The 18,232-nt window shown below is 35.3% G+C and overlaps 2 protein-coding genes across 37 annotated transcripts; one reads left to right on the forward strand and one right to left on the reverse strand.

The window, feature by feature from the left end:
- The first annotated feature begins 1,294 nt into the window (after positions 1–1,294).
- On the forward strand, positions 1,295–10,500 carry LOC113734070 (uncharacterized). 36 transcript variants are annotated; one of them, XR_011841405.1, is made up of 13 exons: positions 1,295–1,597; positions 1,733–1,775; positions 1,985–2,062; positions 2,268–2,318; positions 3,663–3,710; positions 4,486–4,682; positions 4,818–4,860; positions 5,070–5,147; positions 5,353–5,403; positions 6,748–6,795; positions 7,541–7,606; positions 8,047–8,123; positions 9,038–10,500. XR_011841405.1 is itself a non-coding variant. In XM_072081804.1 (12 exons), exons 1-11 carry the CDS (start codon positions 1,470–1,472, stop codon positions 8,119–8,121), a joined length of 813 nt encoding a protein of 270 aa, XP_071937905.1. In that variant the 5' UTR covers positions 1,295–1,469; the 3' UTR covers positions 8,122–8,123; positions 9,041–10,500. The 36 variants fall into 36 exon arrangements, 6 of the variants coding, with proteins under 6 accessions (XP_071937905.1, XP_071937906.1, XP_071937908.1 ...); XR_011841408.1 differs by having other exon boundaries at positions 9,041–10,500; XR_011841410.1 differs by having other exon boundaries at positions 10,286–10,500.
- A 5,594-nt stretch (positions 10,501–16,094) lies between these two features.
- On the reverse strand, positions 16,095–18,232 carry LOC113734946 (adenylate isopentenyltransferase 5, chloroplastic-like). Its single transcript, XM_027261727.2, has 2 exons — positions 17,866–18,232; positions 16,095–17,659 (listed from the first exon to the last, which is right to left on the reverse strand). The coding sequence occupies exon 2, from the start codon at positions 17,644–17,646 to the stop codon at positions 16,645–16,647; it is 1,002 nt and encodes a 333-aa protein (XP_027117528.1). The 5' UTR covers positions 17,647–17,659; positions 17,866–18,232; the 3' UTR covers positions 16,095–16,644.

Below are 18,232 nucleotides of genomic sequence, written 5' to 3' on the forward strand. Positions count from 1 at the left end.
TGTCATTTCATGAAAAATATGCCTTGAAATTATAAATTTTTTTATAAAATGAAAATATTATTAATTAAATTATTTTTTGTTTAACAAAGTTGAATGAAAAATTCTATAAGGATTCCATATATGATGTGAAGTTTATATGATGTCAAGGACGCTCCTAGGAATCCCATTTTATATCAACAATGAGCCTCTTTTTTTTTTTCCAAACGACAAAAGATTGTGAGTTTATTTGCTTTGAAATTATAATTAGTTTGTGGCATAATTAGTTGATGATGAATTTGAATGATACACAATAGATATTTTACACGGGAATCACGAATTTTTTAAAATAATTTTAAAACTTAGAATAAAATATTTGATGTTATTAAAATAAAAAATCATTAAAAATATTTACTATTGAAGAATGAATATCTCAATTTCAATACAAATGCGTAAATAGTTTATTTGAAGGATGATGTGCAAGGAGCATGGAGTTGCTTGGGAGGCGGTTGCGATCACGTGTGCATGAGCGAGACTCTCTGTGTGGAGAGGAACAGGTCAATGAGGAGACTGACGCAGGGCTTGTCGGTTTCACACTTTGTAGTGACTGACTGGTGAATCTCCTTCTCATATTTTATATATTTCAAGTTGGGATAATTTCAGAAACCACCCCTGAAGTTTCAAAACATTTCACTAGCCTCCTCTGAAATTTGTAAAATTTTACAAGCCTCCCCTGAGATTAAGATTTTGATAACAAAATTCGTCCAATTTGAAAAAGCAACATTAAAAAAGTACTTTAAAGAGAGAGATGAAACTTTTATTTCATAAACACCCCTCATACATGTATATAAGTTGAATTAGTAGAAGAATGAAAATAATTAAAAGTTAGAAACAAGTAATACGCACATTTTACCGCTCAAAAAGTTCATATTCAATAAATTAAACAACACAAATAAGCAACAAAACTACATTAATGATCATTAGATTTAGCGAAACAGACTAGTCATCTCTTTTGATATGATGTTTGCTACAATTCTCATGATTTTGAAAGGAAAAATTTTTAAATTTTATCTTTCTTTTCCCTCCTTTTTTTTTCCTTTGCTGATATCTAACGATTAAGCTATCAGAGCACTAATTAACTATAAATAACTAATTAATGGAAATAACCCCATTTCAATCCCAACAAATATTTTGTTCTTTAACATATCTAGTCTATGCGGGAATGGGGAGGTTTTCAATTGGGCTTCAATTGCTGACGTGGCTGGCTTCCATTGGATGATTGGTGGTCGTCCGGCCCGTGATTCTTTCCTCTTGATGGTCGTCCAGCCCGTTTGACAATTGGACAGGCGCCGAACTTGGTTATATCAACCAAGCATAGTACAAGAGACTGGGATTTACCAAAGATTCCTTTTCCGTGGTGTCAGGTGTGCACATGGCTCGAGAAAGAGAAACATCAGAGCTCAGACCAACGCCTTTTCTTCTCCTTTCTTTCGATGTCTGTCTCTTTCCCCCAAAAAGCTCTTCTTCCTCTCTTCTTGTTCCTGTTCGTCATCACCAACGGTGCCATTTTCCCTCTTTTATCCTTCATTTTTCCGATCGACAACAACGAAACCAAGATATGGTTGGTATTTTTTTTTGTTTCAAAATTTTCTTCTTCCTCCTCCTTTCTAGAGCTTCTCTAACCTTTTGTTTTTCCCCTTTTTTACGGGTTAGATTGTCTTATTTTTTTGCTGTCTGTGATGTTGCGATTTTGCAGGTACGAAATTTGGAGATTTTCTCTATCGTTCTCATGCTACTTTGTAAGTCTATCTTCCCTCTTGAAGCTGCTCCTTTTCCTATCTTATCCTTCATTTTCTCTGATCGACGACAACAATACCAAATATATGGTTGGGAATTTTTTGCTTCGCTTCAAAATTTATTTTTCCTTCTTTTTCTAGAGCTTCTCTAGCCTTATGTATTTTTTCCTTCTTTTTTAATTTCCTTTTTTTTTTCCTTTTGCAATGTTTAGATGTTGCAGTTACGAAATTTGCAGATTACCTCCATCATTCTCATGCTATTTTCTGAGCTTTCCCCCCCTTTTTTGAAGGTAGGTTTTATATGGTTATTTTCTAAAAGAAGAGTTATTTTTGCTGTTTCCTCCCCTTACTTTTGCCTGATTTCCATCTTTTCCGTCCGTGACTAAAAAACATTAAAATGCAGTTAACAAATTTGATTAAGTTATTTCTGGTGGATTTAAAAAGTTCCTTATCCATGTTTGATTATATAATTTGTATATTTTGGTGACGTTGCAGGTCCAAAAATTGGAATTTTCTTTGATTCTCTCAAAAACTACTAATAAGGTGGTATGGATCAACATATTCCCAACCTATTTTGCATAATATTGGTGAATGTTTTGAGCGAGCCTTCTTCTATTTGCGTATATGTGATTACAGTTTATACTCTGCTTTTCTTTATTTTTTTCTCTGCAAAAGAGATTGCTTTGGATTTTTTTGTTATTTATTTCTTGTTATGACATATTAGATGTAAGTTTCAATTTTGGTTATCATGAAGTGTTTATCCTCTTAGTTGTGTCTTGGAAAGTTTAAATTTATCATGTTTCCTTGAGCCTTTTAAACTTAAAATTGATCAATCCTCACTAGACGTTGGATTCATTTGTGCATTTCATAGGTCTCCACTTTTTGGGTCTTTTTGTACGTGGGGTTACTTCTTTCCCTTTTCCCCTTTTCTGTTTTAAAGTAATGTAATGATATAATCATGTTTAATTTATCAAATGTTTGACAAAATGTTAAAACTGTTAATTTGTTAAATAGCAACTAAAATTGGAAAAAAGTTGTCCCCTATAATCTATTTTCTTGATTTTCAACCGAAAGACTTTGTTCCTCTATCCATGAATTTCCTCTCTCTTCTCATGGTCTTCACTTACTGATAAAAAGGAGAAGCTTTATGTGCTTATATAATCTCTTCTTCTATTGTAGTTTTACAAAAGGAAAAATATCTGTTTTTAAATGCTAATCTCTTAGAGAGGTCTTCTATTTAAGATTTTTCCCCATGAGTACGAATGTGTAATCTTTGTCATGGTGCAGGTTTTTTACCCATAATATTTTGGTTGGTCTATTTATTTAGACAAAAGAAAAAGTGTGAGGTTGGATATTATATAGGTGCAATCTTCTGATGATTTTTTCCCTTCAGCCTTCTGTTTTATTAAAATACCAGATTTTGAACAAATATCATGAATCAGAAATGTCTATGCTCAATTATAGATGGTAGAAACTGATATGTGAAAATCGGCTCTAATAATTTGAAATTCACTCCTTTAATTCATTAGTGAACAGTTTGTTAATAGTAGCCTTCCTACCTTTTTTCATGCAACTTATTTTAGACGGGTTTTCCTTCTGGGTTTATATTGTGTATGACATGTGTTTTTAGCAATTAGAGGATTATTATTTGACTAATTAATATGTTAACAGGTTACAAAAAATAAGTTAGAGTGGGACTAATTGGCAGTGGAGTGAGAGAAGTCTTAACATGGGAAAGAACAAGCATAAAAGGCATGTTAAAGATTTGTCAATTGACAGAGCAACTCTGTATGAACATTAACTAGATGCTGCCTAAGGTATATGTAATTTGGTGATAAAACACTACATTCTGCTGATTTATTTTGGTGGTTCTTGATTCTCATTTTGCAGAATTTAAGTAGTGAACTCTACCACAAATCCTTGAAAGATGCTGCTAAGGTATAATTTGTTCATTATCTTTCATTTGCTAATCACCGGATAACATTTTGTTCCATGTGTGTTTCTTGTATTAGGAACAAAAAGAGGTTTACTTGAAATATCACACCTAGATAACCAGTTATTACAAAAATGGCTGGTCTGTGTGTCTATCTATTTTTTGCATATGATGTTTTGATTTGGACTAAAGATTAAAATGTTTAGTCCAGATTATTATAGAACAGTGGTGAAGTATGTGTATGTGTGTGTATAAAAGACTATTACATGTGGTGAGTTTATTCCTAGCATGTATTTAGAGACCATTAACAGGTATAAGAGGAAATTATGGCTGCATATTTGCTTAATGCAGCAGTTTTGCTAGAGAAGTTTAGCTTAGTTATACTTGGCTTAGTGCCTTTAGATCTCGACATATTGCTATTGCTTGGGTAAATATTTTTGCTTTAGGAATCAGTGTTTTTTTATTGCCTTGAAGACTGCAGGTGTAAAAAACATTTACTCATGTTGATTTATTCACCAAGATTTATTTCTACCATTTTTTTGGGATGTCATTTATTAACATATCTAGTCTATGCGGGAATGGGGAGGTTTTCAATTGGGCTTCAATTGCTGACGTGGCTGGCTTCCATTGGATGATTGGTGGTCGTCCGGCCCGTGATTCTTTCCTCTTGATGGTCGTCCAGCCCGTTTGACAATTGGACAGGCGCCGAACTTGGTTATATCAACCAAGCATAGTACAAGAGACTGGGATTTACCAAAGATTCCTTTTCCGTGGTGTCAGGTGTGCACATGGCTCGAGAAAGAGAAACATCAGAGCTCAGACCAACGCCTTTTCTTCTCCTTTCTTTCGATGTCTGTCTCTTTCCCCCAAAAAGCTCTTCTTCCTCTCTTCTTGTTCCTGTTCGTCATCACCAACGGTGCCATTTTCCCTCTTTTATCCTTCATTTTTCCGATCGACAACAACGAAACCAAGATATGGTTGGTATTTTTTTTTGTTTCAAAATTTTCTTCTTCCTCCTCCTTTCTAGAGCTTCTCTAACCTTTTGTTTTTCCCCTTTTTTACGGGTTAGATTGTCTTATTTTTTTGCTGTCTGTGATGTTGCGATTTTGCAGGTACGAAATTTGGAGATTTTCTCTATCGTTCTCATGCTACTTTGTAAGTCTATCTTCCCTCTTGAAGCTGCTCCTTTTCCTATCTTATCCTTCATTTTCTCTGATCGACGACAACAATACCAAATATATGGTTGGGAATTTTTTGCTTCGCTTCAAAATTTATTTTTCCTTCTTTTTCTAGAGCTTCTCTAGCCTTATGTATTTTTTCCTTCTTTTTTAATTTCCTTTTTTTTTTCCTTTTGCAATGTTTAGATGTTGCAGTTACGAAATTTGCAGATTACCTCCATCATTCTCATGCTATTTTCTGAGCTTTCCCCCCCTTTTTTGAAGGTAGGTTTTATATGGTTATTTTCTAAAAGAAGAGTTATTTTTGCTGTTTCCTCCCCTTACTTTTGCCTGATTTCCATCTTTTCCGTCCGTGACTAAAAAACATTAAAATGCAGTTAACAAATTTGATTAAGTTATTTCTGGTGGATTTAAAAAGTTCCTTATCCATGTTTGATTATATAATTTGTATATTTTGGTGACGTTGCAGGTCCAAAAATTGGAATTTTCTTTGATTCTCTCAAAAACTACTAATAAGGTGGTATGGATCAACATATTCCCAACCTATTTTGCATAATATTGGTGAATGTTTTGAGCGAGCCTTCTTCTATTTGCGTATATGTGATTACAGTTTATACTCTGCTTTTCTTTATTTTTTTCTCTGCAAAAGAGATTGCTTTGGATTTTTTTGTTATTTATTTCTTGTTATGACATATTAGATGTAAGTTTCAATTTTGGTTATCATGAAGTGTTTATCCTCTTAGTTGTGTCTTGGAAAGTTTAAATTTATCATGTTTCCTTGAGCCTTTTAAACTTAAAATTGATCAATCCTCACTAGACGTTGGATTCATTTGTGCATTTCATAGGTCTCCACTTTTTGGGTCTTTTTGTACGTGGGGTTACTTCTTTCCCTTTTCCCCTTTTCTGTTTTAAAGTAATGTAATGATATAATCATGTTTAATTTATCAAATGTTTGACAAAATGTTAAAACTGTTAATTTGTTAAATAGCAACTAAAATTGGAAAAAAGTTGTCCCCTATAATCTATTTTCTTGATTTTCAACCGAAAGACTTTGTTCCTCTATCCATGAATTTCCTCTCTCTTCTCATGGTCTTCACTTACTGATAAAAAGGAGAAGCTTTATGTGCTTATATAATCTCTTCTTCTATTGTAGTTTTACAAAAGGAAAAATATCTGTTTTTAAATGCTAATCTCTTAGAGAGGTCTTCTATTTAAGATTTTTCCCCATGAGTACGAATGTGTAATCTTTGTCATGGTGCAGGTTTTTTACCCATAATATTTTGGTTGGTCTATTTATTTAGACAAAAGAAAAAGTGTGAGGTTGGATATTATATAGGTGCAATCTTCTGATGATTTTTTCCCTTCAGCCTTCTGTTTTATTAAAATACCAGATTTTGAACAAATATCATGAATCAGAAATGTCTATGCTCAATTATAGATGGTAGAAACTGATATGTGAAAATCGGCTCTAATAATTTGAAATTCACTCCTTTAATTCATTAGTGAACAGTTTGTTAATAGTAGCCTTCCTACCTTTTTTCATGCAACTTATTTTAGACGGGTTTTCCTTCTGGGTTTATATTGTGTATGACATGTGTTTTTAGCAATTAGAGGATTATTATTTGACTAATTAATATGTTAACAGGTTACAAAAAATAAGTTAGAGTGGGACTAATTGGCAGTGGAGTGAGAGAAGTCTTAACATGGGAAAGAACAAGCATAAAAGGCATGTTAAAGATTTGTCAATTGACAGAGCAACTCTGTATGAACATTAACTAGATGCTGCCTAAGGTATATGTAATTTGGTGATAAAACACTACATTCTGCTGATTTATTTTGGTGGTTCTTGATTCTCATTTTGCAGAATTTAAGTAGTGAACTCTACCACAAATCCTTGAAAGATGCTGCTAAGGTATAATTTGTTCATTATCTTTCATTTGCTAATCACCGGATAACATTTTGTTCCATGTGTGTTTCTTGTATTAGGAACAAAAAGAGGTTTACTTGAAATATCACACCTAGATAACCAGTTATTACAAAAATGGCTGGTCTGTGTGTCTATCTATTTTTTGCATATGATGTTTTGATTTGGACTAAAGATTAAAATGTTTAGTCCAGATTATTATAGAACAGTGGTGAAGTATGTGTATGTGTGTGTATAAAAGACTATTACATGTGGTGAGTTTATTCCTAGCATGTATTTAGAGACCATTAACAGGTATAAGAGGAAATTATGGCTGCATATTTGCTTAATGCAGCAGTTTTGCTAGAGAAGTTTAGCTTAGTTATACTTGGCTTAGTGCCTTTAGATCTCGACATATTGCTATTGCTTGGGTAAATATTTTTGCTTTAGGAATCAGTGTTTTTTTATTGCCTTGAAGACTGCAGGTGTAAAAAACATTTACTCATGTTGATTTATTCACCAAGATTTATTTCTACCATTTTTTTGGGATGTCATTTACTTTATGATCATATAGAAGAGATTTTTATTATGGCTATAGCAAAACGTAGGGTAGCACAGGCGTGATGTGGACATGATTTGCTTCAAACAAGCAGATTTTGTTTGGGAAAAAATCATATGATTTGCTTTAGTATTTGTATTTAACATGTATTTGCATTATATAAGTTGACTTTTTTTTGAGATTTTAATATTTCAGGTTCCAGTCTCGGTCCTTTATGTTTTGCATTGCTAGTCAAGCAGAACCACCCAAAAGAAACAAGAGGTCTAGCTGGTTGAAATTTATCATATGCGGAATTTGATAGTTTTCTTTGATGAAAAAATCTGGATTTGTTTTTTCTTTACCTTTTTTCGATTTTTTCAGTTGGCTTTTTCTTTAATTTTGGTTTCTTAATCAATTTGGATGTGAAACTTTGGAAATGCATTCAAATGTTTAGTGCTTAATGCCTATTTATGGTTTGGCAAACACAAGTTCTTTGCTTCCTGCTAATCCTCAGGCTTTGTTGCTATTGTTTTGCTTCATATCCTTTATGCTCTAATATGTACCAAATGTTTATTACAAGATATTAAGATATGCAACAAAGGATTGGAGAAATTCTTTTCTCAAAGTGCACATTATTTAGACTCTATGTTTCTTTCCCTGGAAAAAAGTTTATCTAATTTGATTTTGTCTTTTCTTTTTCCTAATTAATTTGTTTTTTTCAGCATTTGTTTGTTCTATATTATTGCTAGATAAAGGAACAAGGAAAAAGGAGGCTGCTTTTCTCCATTCAACCATGAAGGTGTGTTTTAATGTTTTTGTGTTCTCTTCATTTCCCCATCCCTCCGTAGTAGTTTATTGTAAATTTTTTCTCACTTTGCCCTATTTATTGGTCTTGAAAAAAGTGGAGGATGATTGTTTGGGAAGGTTATCCTATTTCCTCTAGATTTAAAGTTAGTGGATTACCTATTTCATTTTTATTTTTTATGTTTTTCTCTTCTCGTATATTTTGCATCATATTGAAGCATTCCCTGAAACTGCAAAATGGATTGTGGGAATAAAAAGATTAACCTCCAAGTGAAACTTCATATATAGGGGAATATCTGACTGTTTTGCTAGCAATACAAAATAAAAAACAATTGGTTGCGGCCAGATTATCTTTGCAATTTTTCCATTGGTGAGTGTTTAGTTGTAAAAAAACAAGACATATTGTAGTAATGTTGGAATCTTATTGATTTTGTGTTAGTATGACTAAATATAATGTATATTGATGATATCTTGGCAATGAATACTCTTTCTCGGCTCTATTTGATGAACCTCCTCTTGTTCCCATAATGATTCTATTGTTTGGTGATTTCTCAAATCATTTTCTTGGTTTTGTTCTTGTTCTAGCTTTTATTTGTTTAAGCTATTATGGGACATCCTTTTTGATCATTTTTTCCTCATAGTTGATGGCTACCAAAGCACATAGAAATAAGGTAATTTCTTCCTGACAAAAAAGAAAATGGTTATGACTTAAGATATGCATGTTAGTAATTGTACTTCTTGCTGCAATTTAATTTGTTTGATTGAAGCGTATATAAGGTTCCTAAGCAAGACACAAAGGGCATCATCCAGAAAGCTAATTCTTTTGACTCTTGAATCTTTGAATACCTGTGCATCGTGGCTATGGTAAAAACTTGGTTCTAAATTTCTTTTTTTTTCTTTTCAAAATAGAAGTAAGAAAATTGTGCCCAAGATAAAGGTGCAAAGGTGCAACTGTTTATGCATACGTAGTCTACTATGAGAGATAGGTAGCCAGCTATTTCACACTTTTGGATAGCAATTTATAACTCAAGTAAGTGAAATTAAATTCTTGGTCTCTTGTTTTCTTAGTTTTGTATCAATATGTTTGATTATGCCCACAATGTGCTACTTGCTTTAGTAAGATGTTTGGCGTGTTATGTAAATAAGTTTTTTAATCATTGACTTTAAAATTTTGGCTACTAAAATAAGCACAAAAATCAAGACGAGAAAATTCCTATGGTAGATTTAATATAAATTAGGAACTTAAGTGGCATGCCACTTTTGCTGTTTCATTGGAGCACAAGGACTTGACAATTTAGGAAGTGGTTTAACTAATTAAATGGCTGAAACGGTTTAAAAAATGTCTTTTTAAAAAAAGGTGAAACATGTTTAAATTGTAGCACTAAAGAAGTTGTCATTTTCTTTTTTATTGATTTTTTTATACAGTATGTATTATACAAAAAAAAAATTTGTCTTTCTTCTTTTCTCGAATTCAAGTAAGAACTTATATACAACCCATAAGTAATGACAAAAAGGTGCAGACTATTGGCTGATTAATATCTTGTCCTTTTTTGGGAGCACAAGTGGGAATGCAAAATTTGGTTTAAATCCATTTGACAAGTGTGCAGTTTCAAACCTTTAAACATGAGATACACAATTTTTATACTTAGTCTAACTCAGCCAAATAAATAGTTGTGTATCTACTTGGTGGTGTAGAGATGTTTTATTACATTTGATGAAACAAGAGTATGAAGCCTCCTTGGTGAGTTCTTACTTTATGTTATTTAAATAGTCAAGATTAGTTCAAAAAATAATATTGCAAGTTTTCTATTCTACAAGTTCCTGTATTCTTTTCTTTATGTCTCTACGTTTTATGAATTCCAAAGAAATTGAACTTCTTTCGTCTTTTGGTGATTTTAATTCCAAGATTCAAAAACATTTTTGAATAAGTTTCTACTGTTGTAGGAAAACAAGATTAAAGTGATAAAATTTGTTGGGTCAGTGGATGAATATTTTGGCCTCAAATGCCATTTTGAAAGATATTGATACCTTTCTTTGTTGTTATCATGCACCCAAAATATTTCCATTATATATCTATTTCATTTGCTTTATCGTATCTCATTTGCTGTATCAACAAGGTTCTAAACTTGAGATAATGACTTGTTTATCTTATCACAGATTGGAAGCATATGCAGCTCTCCACTCCCGATTGTGTTTGAGTCTTGTATCTCTTAGTATTTACATTAAAAAAGGGAGTCTTCATGGGTGTTAGTAGTTGAGAGAAAAAGGGCATTTCATAGGCTTTTTGTATTTTTATAATTTATACCTTTTGGAACATTAAGTATATTGTACTGATACTGCTTTCTAATGGTAAAATCTGGTGGAGAAAGAAATCCAGTAAGTCCGTAACTTACAATTATACTTTTCGTTTTCTTTCTAGATGAGAGTCTATTTTCTCAAGTCTGCTTACATGGATGCACTTCACAGTTACAGTATCATCGAAAATTACTCTTGCTAATTGCTTTAGAAACTTTTGAATGGATAAATACGACACAGCTTTATCTAATTTTGAATGGGTGAATACAATATTTATGATTCAGCTTAATATAATTTGCAACAATTATGTACTTTGTATAACTGGAAAAACCTAAATAATTGGACAAGCTTGAAATTTAATTATGTACCATGCATAACTGGGCAAACATGAAAATTTTCACCGCGCGATGCGCGGTGTTCCCCTCCTAGTCTGCAGTAAAAGTACAATCCTAGATAGCCATGCAGTTTGACAATGCCAATTCATGTAGAGTGCAAGAAAGCCAACGCCTTGCTGCCCACTGTGAGTGACACAGGATTTTGGGTTTTCGTTAGGGGCCCAAAAAAATCTGATGAAAGAGTGGGCTGAAAATGAGCCGAGCTACTGCCCTAAGCGCCTGCCTAATTGTGTGAGCCCAGGAGGCTGAAGATGGAAAAAATCGATTAGCAAATGTTATATTACTGCTACAGCCTCTTAAGAAAAAACAAATGAGCCTTCCAACAAAAACCCAATTTCCAGCCCATTGGAGGATTCATTCTCTTCACCATATGTATGGCACTTTTCCTTTTTAGTTTTGCCCGAAATTCTCGAGTTTAATTAGTTTTATATCACTCTTAATGTTCCATTGAGTGACTGAACATCTTAATTACCCAAATAATGTTCTACCTTTCCAATTTTCTTTTTCTTGTTGGTGCGAACCATCTGGTTCAATCAGCATACAACGAATATTAATCTCAGAAACACATGATTGAATAAGTACTTATTTGATATAGAACTCGCATAATTTCCTTTTTTGTAGAATGATCAAATAATAACTTATTCGCGACCTAAATGGTGCGTTGGTACCTTCGGACATAAGTTTGCTGTAGCTTGGAAATTCAAACGTTAAGAAAAGAATAAAGAAATAAAATAAAGATAAGCAATTGAAAGAGAATATTGTGAATGCAACTTAATTCTGCAGTATCATTGAACCACGACTTTGACACAGACAGAGATATTAGACCGAAGTTATCCTTTTCGCCCTTCTAAATCCGAAACATGATGAAAACGGCTTCCCTGTAATGCACGGCCCAAGCAGGAATGGAATGGTTAATTTCTGCGAAGCTTCTCGCTTAAAACATCGATGGCATTCGGCCAAATATTAGAAGCGTACATTATTGTGATCACTTGTCGGAGGAGCCCGATCTAGACACTTTGGTCGCATTTGGCTACAAGTTTGAATATTTCTTTGAACAAGCTAGAGTTTGTTGTACAAGTCCTTTACTGTACGTCTAGTCCTTTTTTTTTTTTTTTCTTTTTCTTGGGTTCCTGTATGGTTGGTTCTTAATTTTTTTTTTTCCCCCCCTTTTGGCATTAGACTGTATACATACATGAGGTGTTGTCGACTTTCATGAATAGATGGTTTAGAATGTGATTTATTGGAAGATTTTGGAAGGTGAAAAGTAGCATATTGCCATATATGCTGCCGTGCATGGCCAAGGGGAATGATATTTTGCAATTTGTTGCTAACAGCAATGTCAATGACCATGACATTAGTGGAGGCAGAATCCATTATTCTGGCCTGTGTTAGAAAGGGCTTCACTCTTGATTTCTTTCGATTAGGCTATCACTTACGTATCATCAATCACGTGCAGCCCTTGACAAGATGATCAGTGATTGATGATAATACACTTGTGCTGTCTGTAGCAGTTGATTTTTTTGCACTACTTTCACAAAGCTTCCATACATCGATCCCTAGAGGAGTTAAGGATATGGCACTGATGAAGTACTATAAAACTCAATGAATGGAACTCTTCTTCTTCTTCTTTTTTTCTTTTTTTTTTTTGTCTTTTTTAAATAAGATAAATGGATGAAGTAAAAATACTTCAAATTCTGTAAAACCCAAATCTTTGCATGATGCAAAAAATGGTGTGGTGCAGCTAGGGAGAAATCTGTAGATGATACGATCTCCTACTTAGGCCTGGAAGGATTCTTGGAATGTAAGAAAGGAGCTCAAATTAAGTAAGAGATCTTGTGTGGTTTTCTTCTGCCTTTTACGGATGTACTTACTTTGGCAGGTGACTGTTGGAATGTAGAAACAAAAGCGCAAACATCTCATGTTGGTTGAGTGCAATTATATGCCAAAGTTACAAGTTCGCTTTTACTTTTTCTTTTTTCCTTTTTTGGTTAACTTAGATTACACGAGTTGGAGAACCATAACGTCAATGGAAGGCAGCAGCATTGGACTCATTCTACTTTTGTGATTCATCTACTTCGTAGTGATGGAAAAAATTACTGCCACCACCTGCTTGATTTTACATGAATGCAGTGATAGAAGCTCAAATTTTCACTTAAAACATTTAAATTCTGTGATAATGTACACGGGCAACCTAGTATTTGTCTTGAAAAATAGAAGCCATGTTCATGCAATTTTCTCTGAGTTTGAGCTTGAAATCATTCTTCACTATATAATTTCGATTTTTATCTAGGGCACTGGCTATATCGACAGACCTTAATTAAAAACCTAATTAATTGGCACAAGGGAAATCGGACAAAAGAAAAAGAAAAAAAAAAACCACCAGAAATGGAAAATCCCATGACAGATGCACATGGCCAATCGGGCATATCAGATCTCTTTGGGAGGATCCTTAATTTGTGAACAAATGAATACTTAATTGAGTATTTGTCCAGCTGCTAAGCTTTACCTTGAAAAAGAGGGAGTTTTGAGAATTTCGAATTACAAAACTAAGAAGGAACTACACGTACATTTGCCCAACGATAATTAGTCAACATAAATATTATATTTTTCCAGGTGTGTTAGGTCACTCACTGGTTATTATGGTGGTATTAGTACGAGTTCATGTTCAGAAAGAAAGAAAGAAAGAGATGAGAGACACAAGATACTAGATTCCCGTAAAAGGTTAGAAATCATTGTCTCCTTTTTGCTATTTGGGATGCAAAGCTTAGCCAAACCACTTTTCCAAAAGCTTGATTTGACATATAGGGTAATTTTCCTATTTGTTTAACCAGGCGAGGAAAATTCAAACTAATTAAGAACAAAAGATGTCTTTATTTATCTGTTCCTGGTCCAGAACCACAAGTCTTTTAGTGAGTGGGCATAATGACGGATAGCCAACGTATGTATATAAACGAAAATTTAAGAAGCATGAAGACGACAACGTTCTCTGGATTGGTCCCATCAAACACAACTGTTTTGTGCCTTTAATTTGTTTTTGGATTCCCCAGAGGTAAATTTTCATTTTTGTGCTACAAAAATGATAGGAATGGAATAACAATTAGGTGCCCCGCGTGAATGGTCCAGCGGCAGCGCCTCTCACCAGTGAATCTTGAGGTCACAAGTTTGAGTCTCCGTTCCGCTGGATTCCTCCGCGCACTTAACGTGTTCGGGTCAGGTTGGGGCGCCGAACCCGAGTCGCAGGGGATTAGTCGGGCCCCGTAAAGATTGATCCGGACACCCCTGTATCGACAAAAAAAAAAAAAGAATAACAATTAGGTGCTGTACCAGTAACACCTCCCCCCCCCCCCCCCCCCCCCTCCTTCCTCCTTTTCTTAAATGCATATGGTTTTAATCATTACCATCAATTCAACATCAAGCGTCCTCCGAAGCATATTCACATCAGGCTGGGACTTCAACTCCTCAGCCGTACAAGTACTGCGTGGCCTTTGAAGTAATGATCAGACAGTGATCAATCATGTGAGGATGAAGATTGAGATGCTGCCCCAGGCTGGTGGTATAAAGAAATCCACACACACTTCAGCATTAGTCAATGATTATCATCTTTTCTTTTATGGTTCTCCACATTTGCTTTAGAATCGTAGGTTTGATTGGTTATTGCTGAATCTAATTTTGAGTTACAGATATTGTATGTCTAGAGAACCATTCTGTTATTCACAACGAAGCATAAGTTTTACTTCGAGAAAAAGTAGACAGTATATATGTTACTAATTCACGCAATTCTTACCTCGGAAATATATAGGTATGATTTAGCTACGTTTATGTAAGGTTTAAATTATCTAATTCTTCCCATTTTGTAAGGTTTAGAATCTCATTTAACCAAAATAAATAAATAAATACAAGCTGTAAGCCATTATTATTGGTTTGGCATCTCTCTCTCCAATTGGCCATGGTTAGCTACTCCATTCTACTAAGGGTGCTATCCAGTCTAGTCTAGTCGAATCAAGTTAGAATAATACTATGTTCGAACTCGATAAATACTAGTGGTACTCAGGCTTAGAGCTGTTAACGAGTCGAGTCGAACTCGAGCACATGATAACCGAGCTCGACTTGAACCTCCAATCGAGCTAGCTCGATTAGTAATTCGAGTTTCACAAGTTGTTTGAGATCGACTCGGTGTACTCGGTAGAAAACTCGAGCTCGAACTCGAGTTTTCTATCGAGTCGAGCTTATCGAGCTCGAAACTCGAGTGAAAACCACGAGCCGAGCTTATCGAACTCGAAACAAGAGAATGAATTAGGTTAGAGTATCAAATACACAATGAAATGACGCTAATGCCCCTACTATTCGAGCTTGTCAAGCTTCAAACGAGTTGAGCATAGCTCGGCTCATCTATTAAACGAGCATCTAATTGAGCTCGAGCTCGGCTCGTTTCTCTCAGTAAATGAGCCAAGTCAAGCCCTTATCGAGCCAGGTCGAGCTCGGCTCGTGAGCTACCCAATTCGATTAACAGCTCTACTCAAGCTTCAACTCGACTCGATTGAGTTCGATTAGACTCGTCAAGCACTCGAGTACTAAATATTGATGTTTGAACTCGACTCGCTATATACATCGAATGTTTATGAATAAGGGCATGTTGGATGCCCAAGTAGCTTGAACTCGTGCTCAACCGAGTTTGAGTCGAGTGTTCGATCAAACTGCTCGCAAATAGTTCACGAGCAACTTGGCTCGCACGTACCCCTGCTCCATGCAAGAAGTTTCCTTTCTCCATGACTTGCCAACCTCTAACCTAGATAACTTCATATTATTCGATGTACCCACACCTAACCTAAAGATGATGGCGTGTGGCTTTCACAAGAAAGCGCGTCTCGCTCAATACATACATAACTACTTCTCGATTCCGGATAGTGAATGAGAGAATTTCATCTCAAGGATTTTATGCAAGGTGCGGTGATGCTCTATCCATATCAAGATTAATCAGTCCAAGTTTAAAGAAACCGAAATTCATCAAGATCTTGCATTAAAACTTTTTGTTAACTACATGTATCACGACGCTAAAGTATCACCACAGGCTTGAAGCAAAGCTTTTAACTACCTATCCTTTTGAGTTTTGCGTTAATGAAAAGGGTCGTGACTTGTGATAAGAAATGCTTTACAATTTTTGTGAATCAGGTTCTGGAAATCCATAGGTGGACATTGCATATATTATGAGAAATAGAGTCAAGGGCAGGGCCGACCGATCCTGAGTTAGAGATAAGAAATTAAAAAACGATATAAACTTCAAAGCAAACAGTGCAGAAGTTCTATATACCATATCTTGAGATGTCAAATCCCAGAATAATACAGCTCATTGCCAAAAAAAGACAGAAGAACGAAAAAAAGAACAACAAAAAAAAAAAACAAAGCCAGAAAAGCCAATCTCTTGTTCTCTCTTTTCAGTGGAGGGGTCTACACGGTTGTGTGATCTCGTTCGCAATACCATCCCATCACAGCAGAACCTACAAACCTCAGCGTACTACTACTACTATATGGTACCAAAAATCGGCGGCCGCTGCCATCACGCATGTTGTATAGTCATGACCGACTTAACTGCAGAATATCATATCATACGTACAAATCTTTTATGCAACCGCAGCCAAGCACGGACTTCTAAATTGCTTCCCAACTGTTCGGCCGCCAAATTTAGGTACTTAACTACCTGAACTGACAGCAACCTCTGTAACAACAAAGTAAAAAGGAAAATAGGCTGATTTGTCCCCTTCCACGTGGCATCTCGAGCATTTTTTTTTTTTTTGGATTTTTTCATAGTGTCCTAGTAAAAGGGTCACTTTAATGAGTGGCAGCAGCAACGGCAGTGGCATTTGTGGTGGCGAGGACCGATGCAGCAGCGATAACGGAAGAAGATGGTGGGGTGGTGGAGAGAGTTGAAACGAACTCATCTTCCTCAAGAAATTGGCCAACAATCATGGTACCAGGCCTCGCCACTAGTCTTTCCCATGCTTCATCAGACTCAGCCCCACGTTTAAGGAAAGCTTCGGTTGCATCAAGGTGGTGCATATTCCATCCCAATTGCTCTTGAAGCCTTAGAATATTTCTAAGTTGGCAGCAGGCCAATTTGCAAGTGTTTGATTTAATTTTGTCAATGCCTTCCTCCAGAAGCTTTCTCCCAGTTTCCTCATCAACTTGTTTCTCATTCCTGAAAAATTGATCCATTTCAGGGACACCAATAGCACGTCGAATCCCACGACTATAATCGCCTTTTGGGTTGAAAAATTCCCTAACTTCGTCCACTAGACCAGCTTCCACCATCTTATCGACCCTTTTAGTCACAAATGAATGGAGAATTGACACTGATGCATCAACCCAGAGGAAACAACAGTCGTACTTGGACTGAAACTCGAGATCATCGTTCACTAGAGCTTTAATGTAGGAATTAGATCCACCGGCGATGATCGGGAGCCTTCCCTTTCTGATGATAGATTCTACAGCCAGTGATGCATGATTTTGGAAATCGTGGGCTGTAAAATCCTCATTGGGATCCACGAATCCTAGCAAATGGTGAGGAATTCCCAGGCATTCTTCTTCAGTAACTTTGTTGGTGGCTATATCAAGGCCCTTGTAGACTTGCATTTTATCCGAATTCACAATTTCAGCCGGAAAACGTGTAGCTAAGTCAATTGAAAGTCTTGATTTCCCGGTCCCCGTTGCTCCCATCACTATCACAACTTTGTCCTTTCTCCGCCAGGGAATAAAGGGGTCCATGTTCAGTCCTCCAGGAAAACTCACTAGGGGTGGCACTTCTTTGCAGGCAGAGAGTGAGATCCTCATCATAATGATTTTTTCCCTGCACAATTACACATGACCAACATTAAATTCATTGACCAAGTTAGATTAATCAAGAAGAATTACCGCATACGATAAGGCAAATGCTGGCTAGTGAGTATTTGCACATTTAAACATGCATGCATGAGTAATTAATAACACGTACAAAAATGTCCCAACTGGAATATATGATCTTGGAAGCTAGCTAGAAAACTACTCCATACATACCTTTGGTGATAATTGGAGAGCCCGTACAAGTTGCTCCGCCGGAGGAAAAAAAAAAAAAAAAGTGGTAGTTGAAGGAGGAGAAGTACTAGTATACAGAAATGTGTGTCTTGGGTGTGTGTTTTACGTGCTAGCTAGTTTCAACTGGGGCAGCACAATAGGCTAGGGAAGATGTTAACTCCAATATACATATATATACATATATGTATATATATATATATATATATATATACGGGGTCTGCGGAAAATGAAGTGACAAGGAGCAATTATTTAGCTTGAAAGAGACTGCTACTTAAATATGTGGGCTTAAGAAAGAGTATAGTAGTAGATAACTAGAGATGTATATACCATATTAATTTTCCACCTTGAA

Source organism: Coffea arabica, chromosome 3c (genome assembly GCF_036785885.1).
Source record: "Coffea arabica cultivar ET-39 chromosome 3c, Coffea Arabica ET-39 HiFi, whole genome shotgun sequence".
Lineage (NCBI taxonomy): Eukaryota > Viridiplantae > Streptophyta > Magnoliopsida > Gentianales > Rubiaceae > Coffea > Coffea arabica.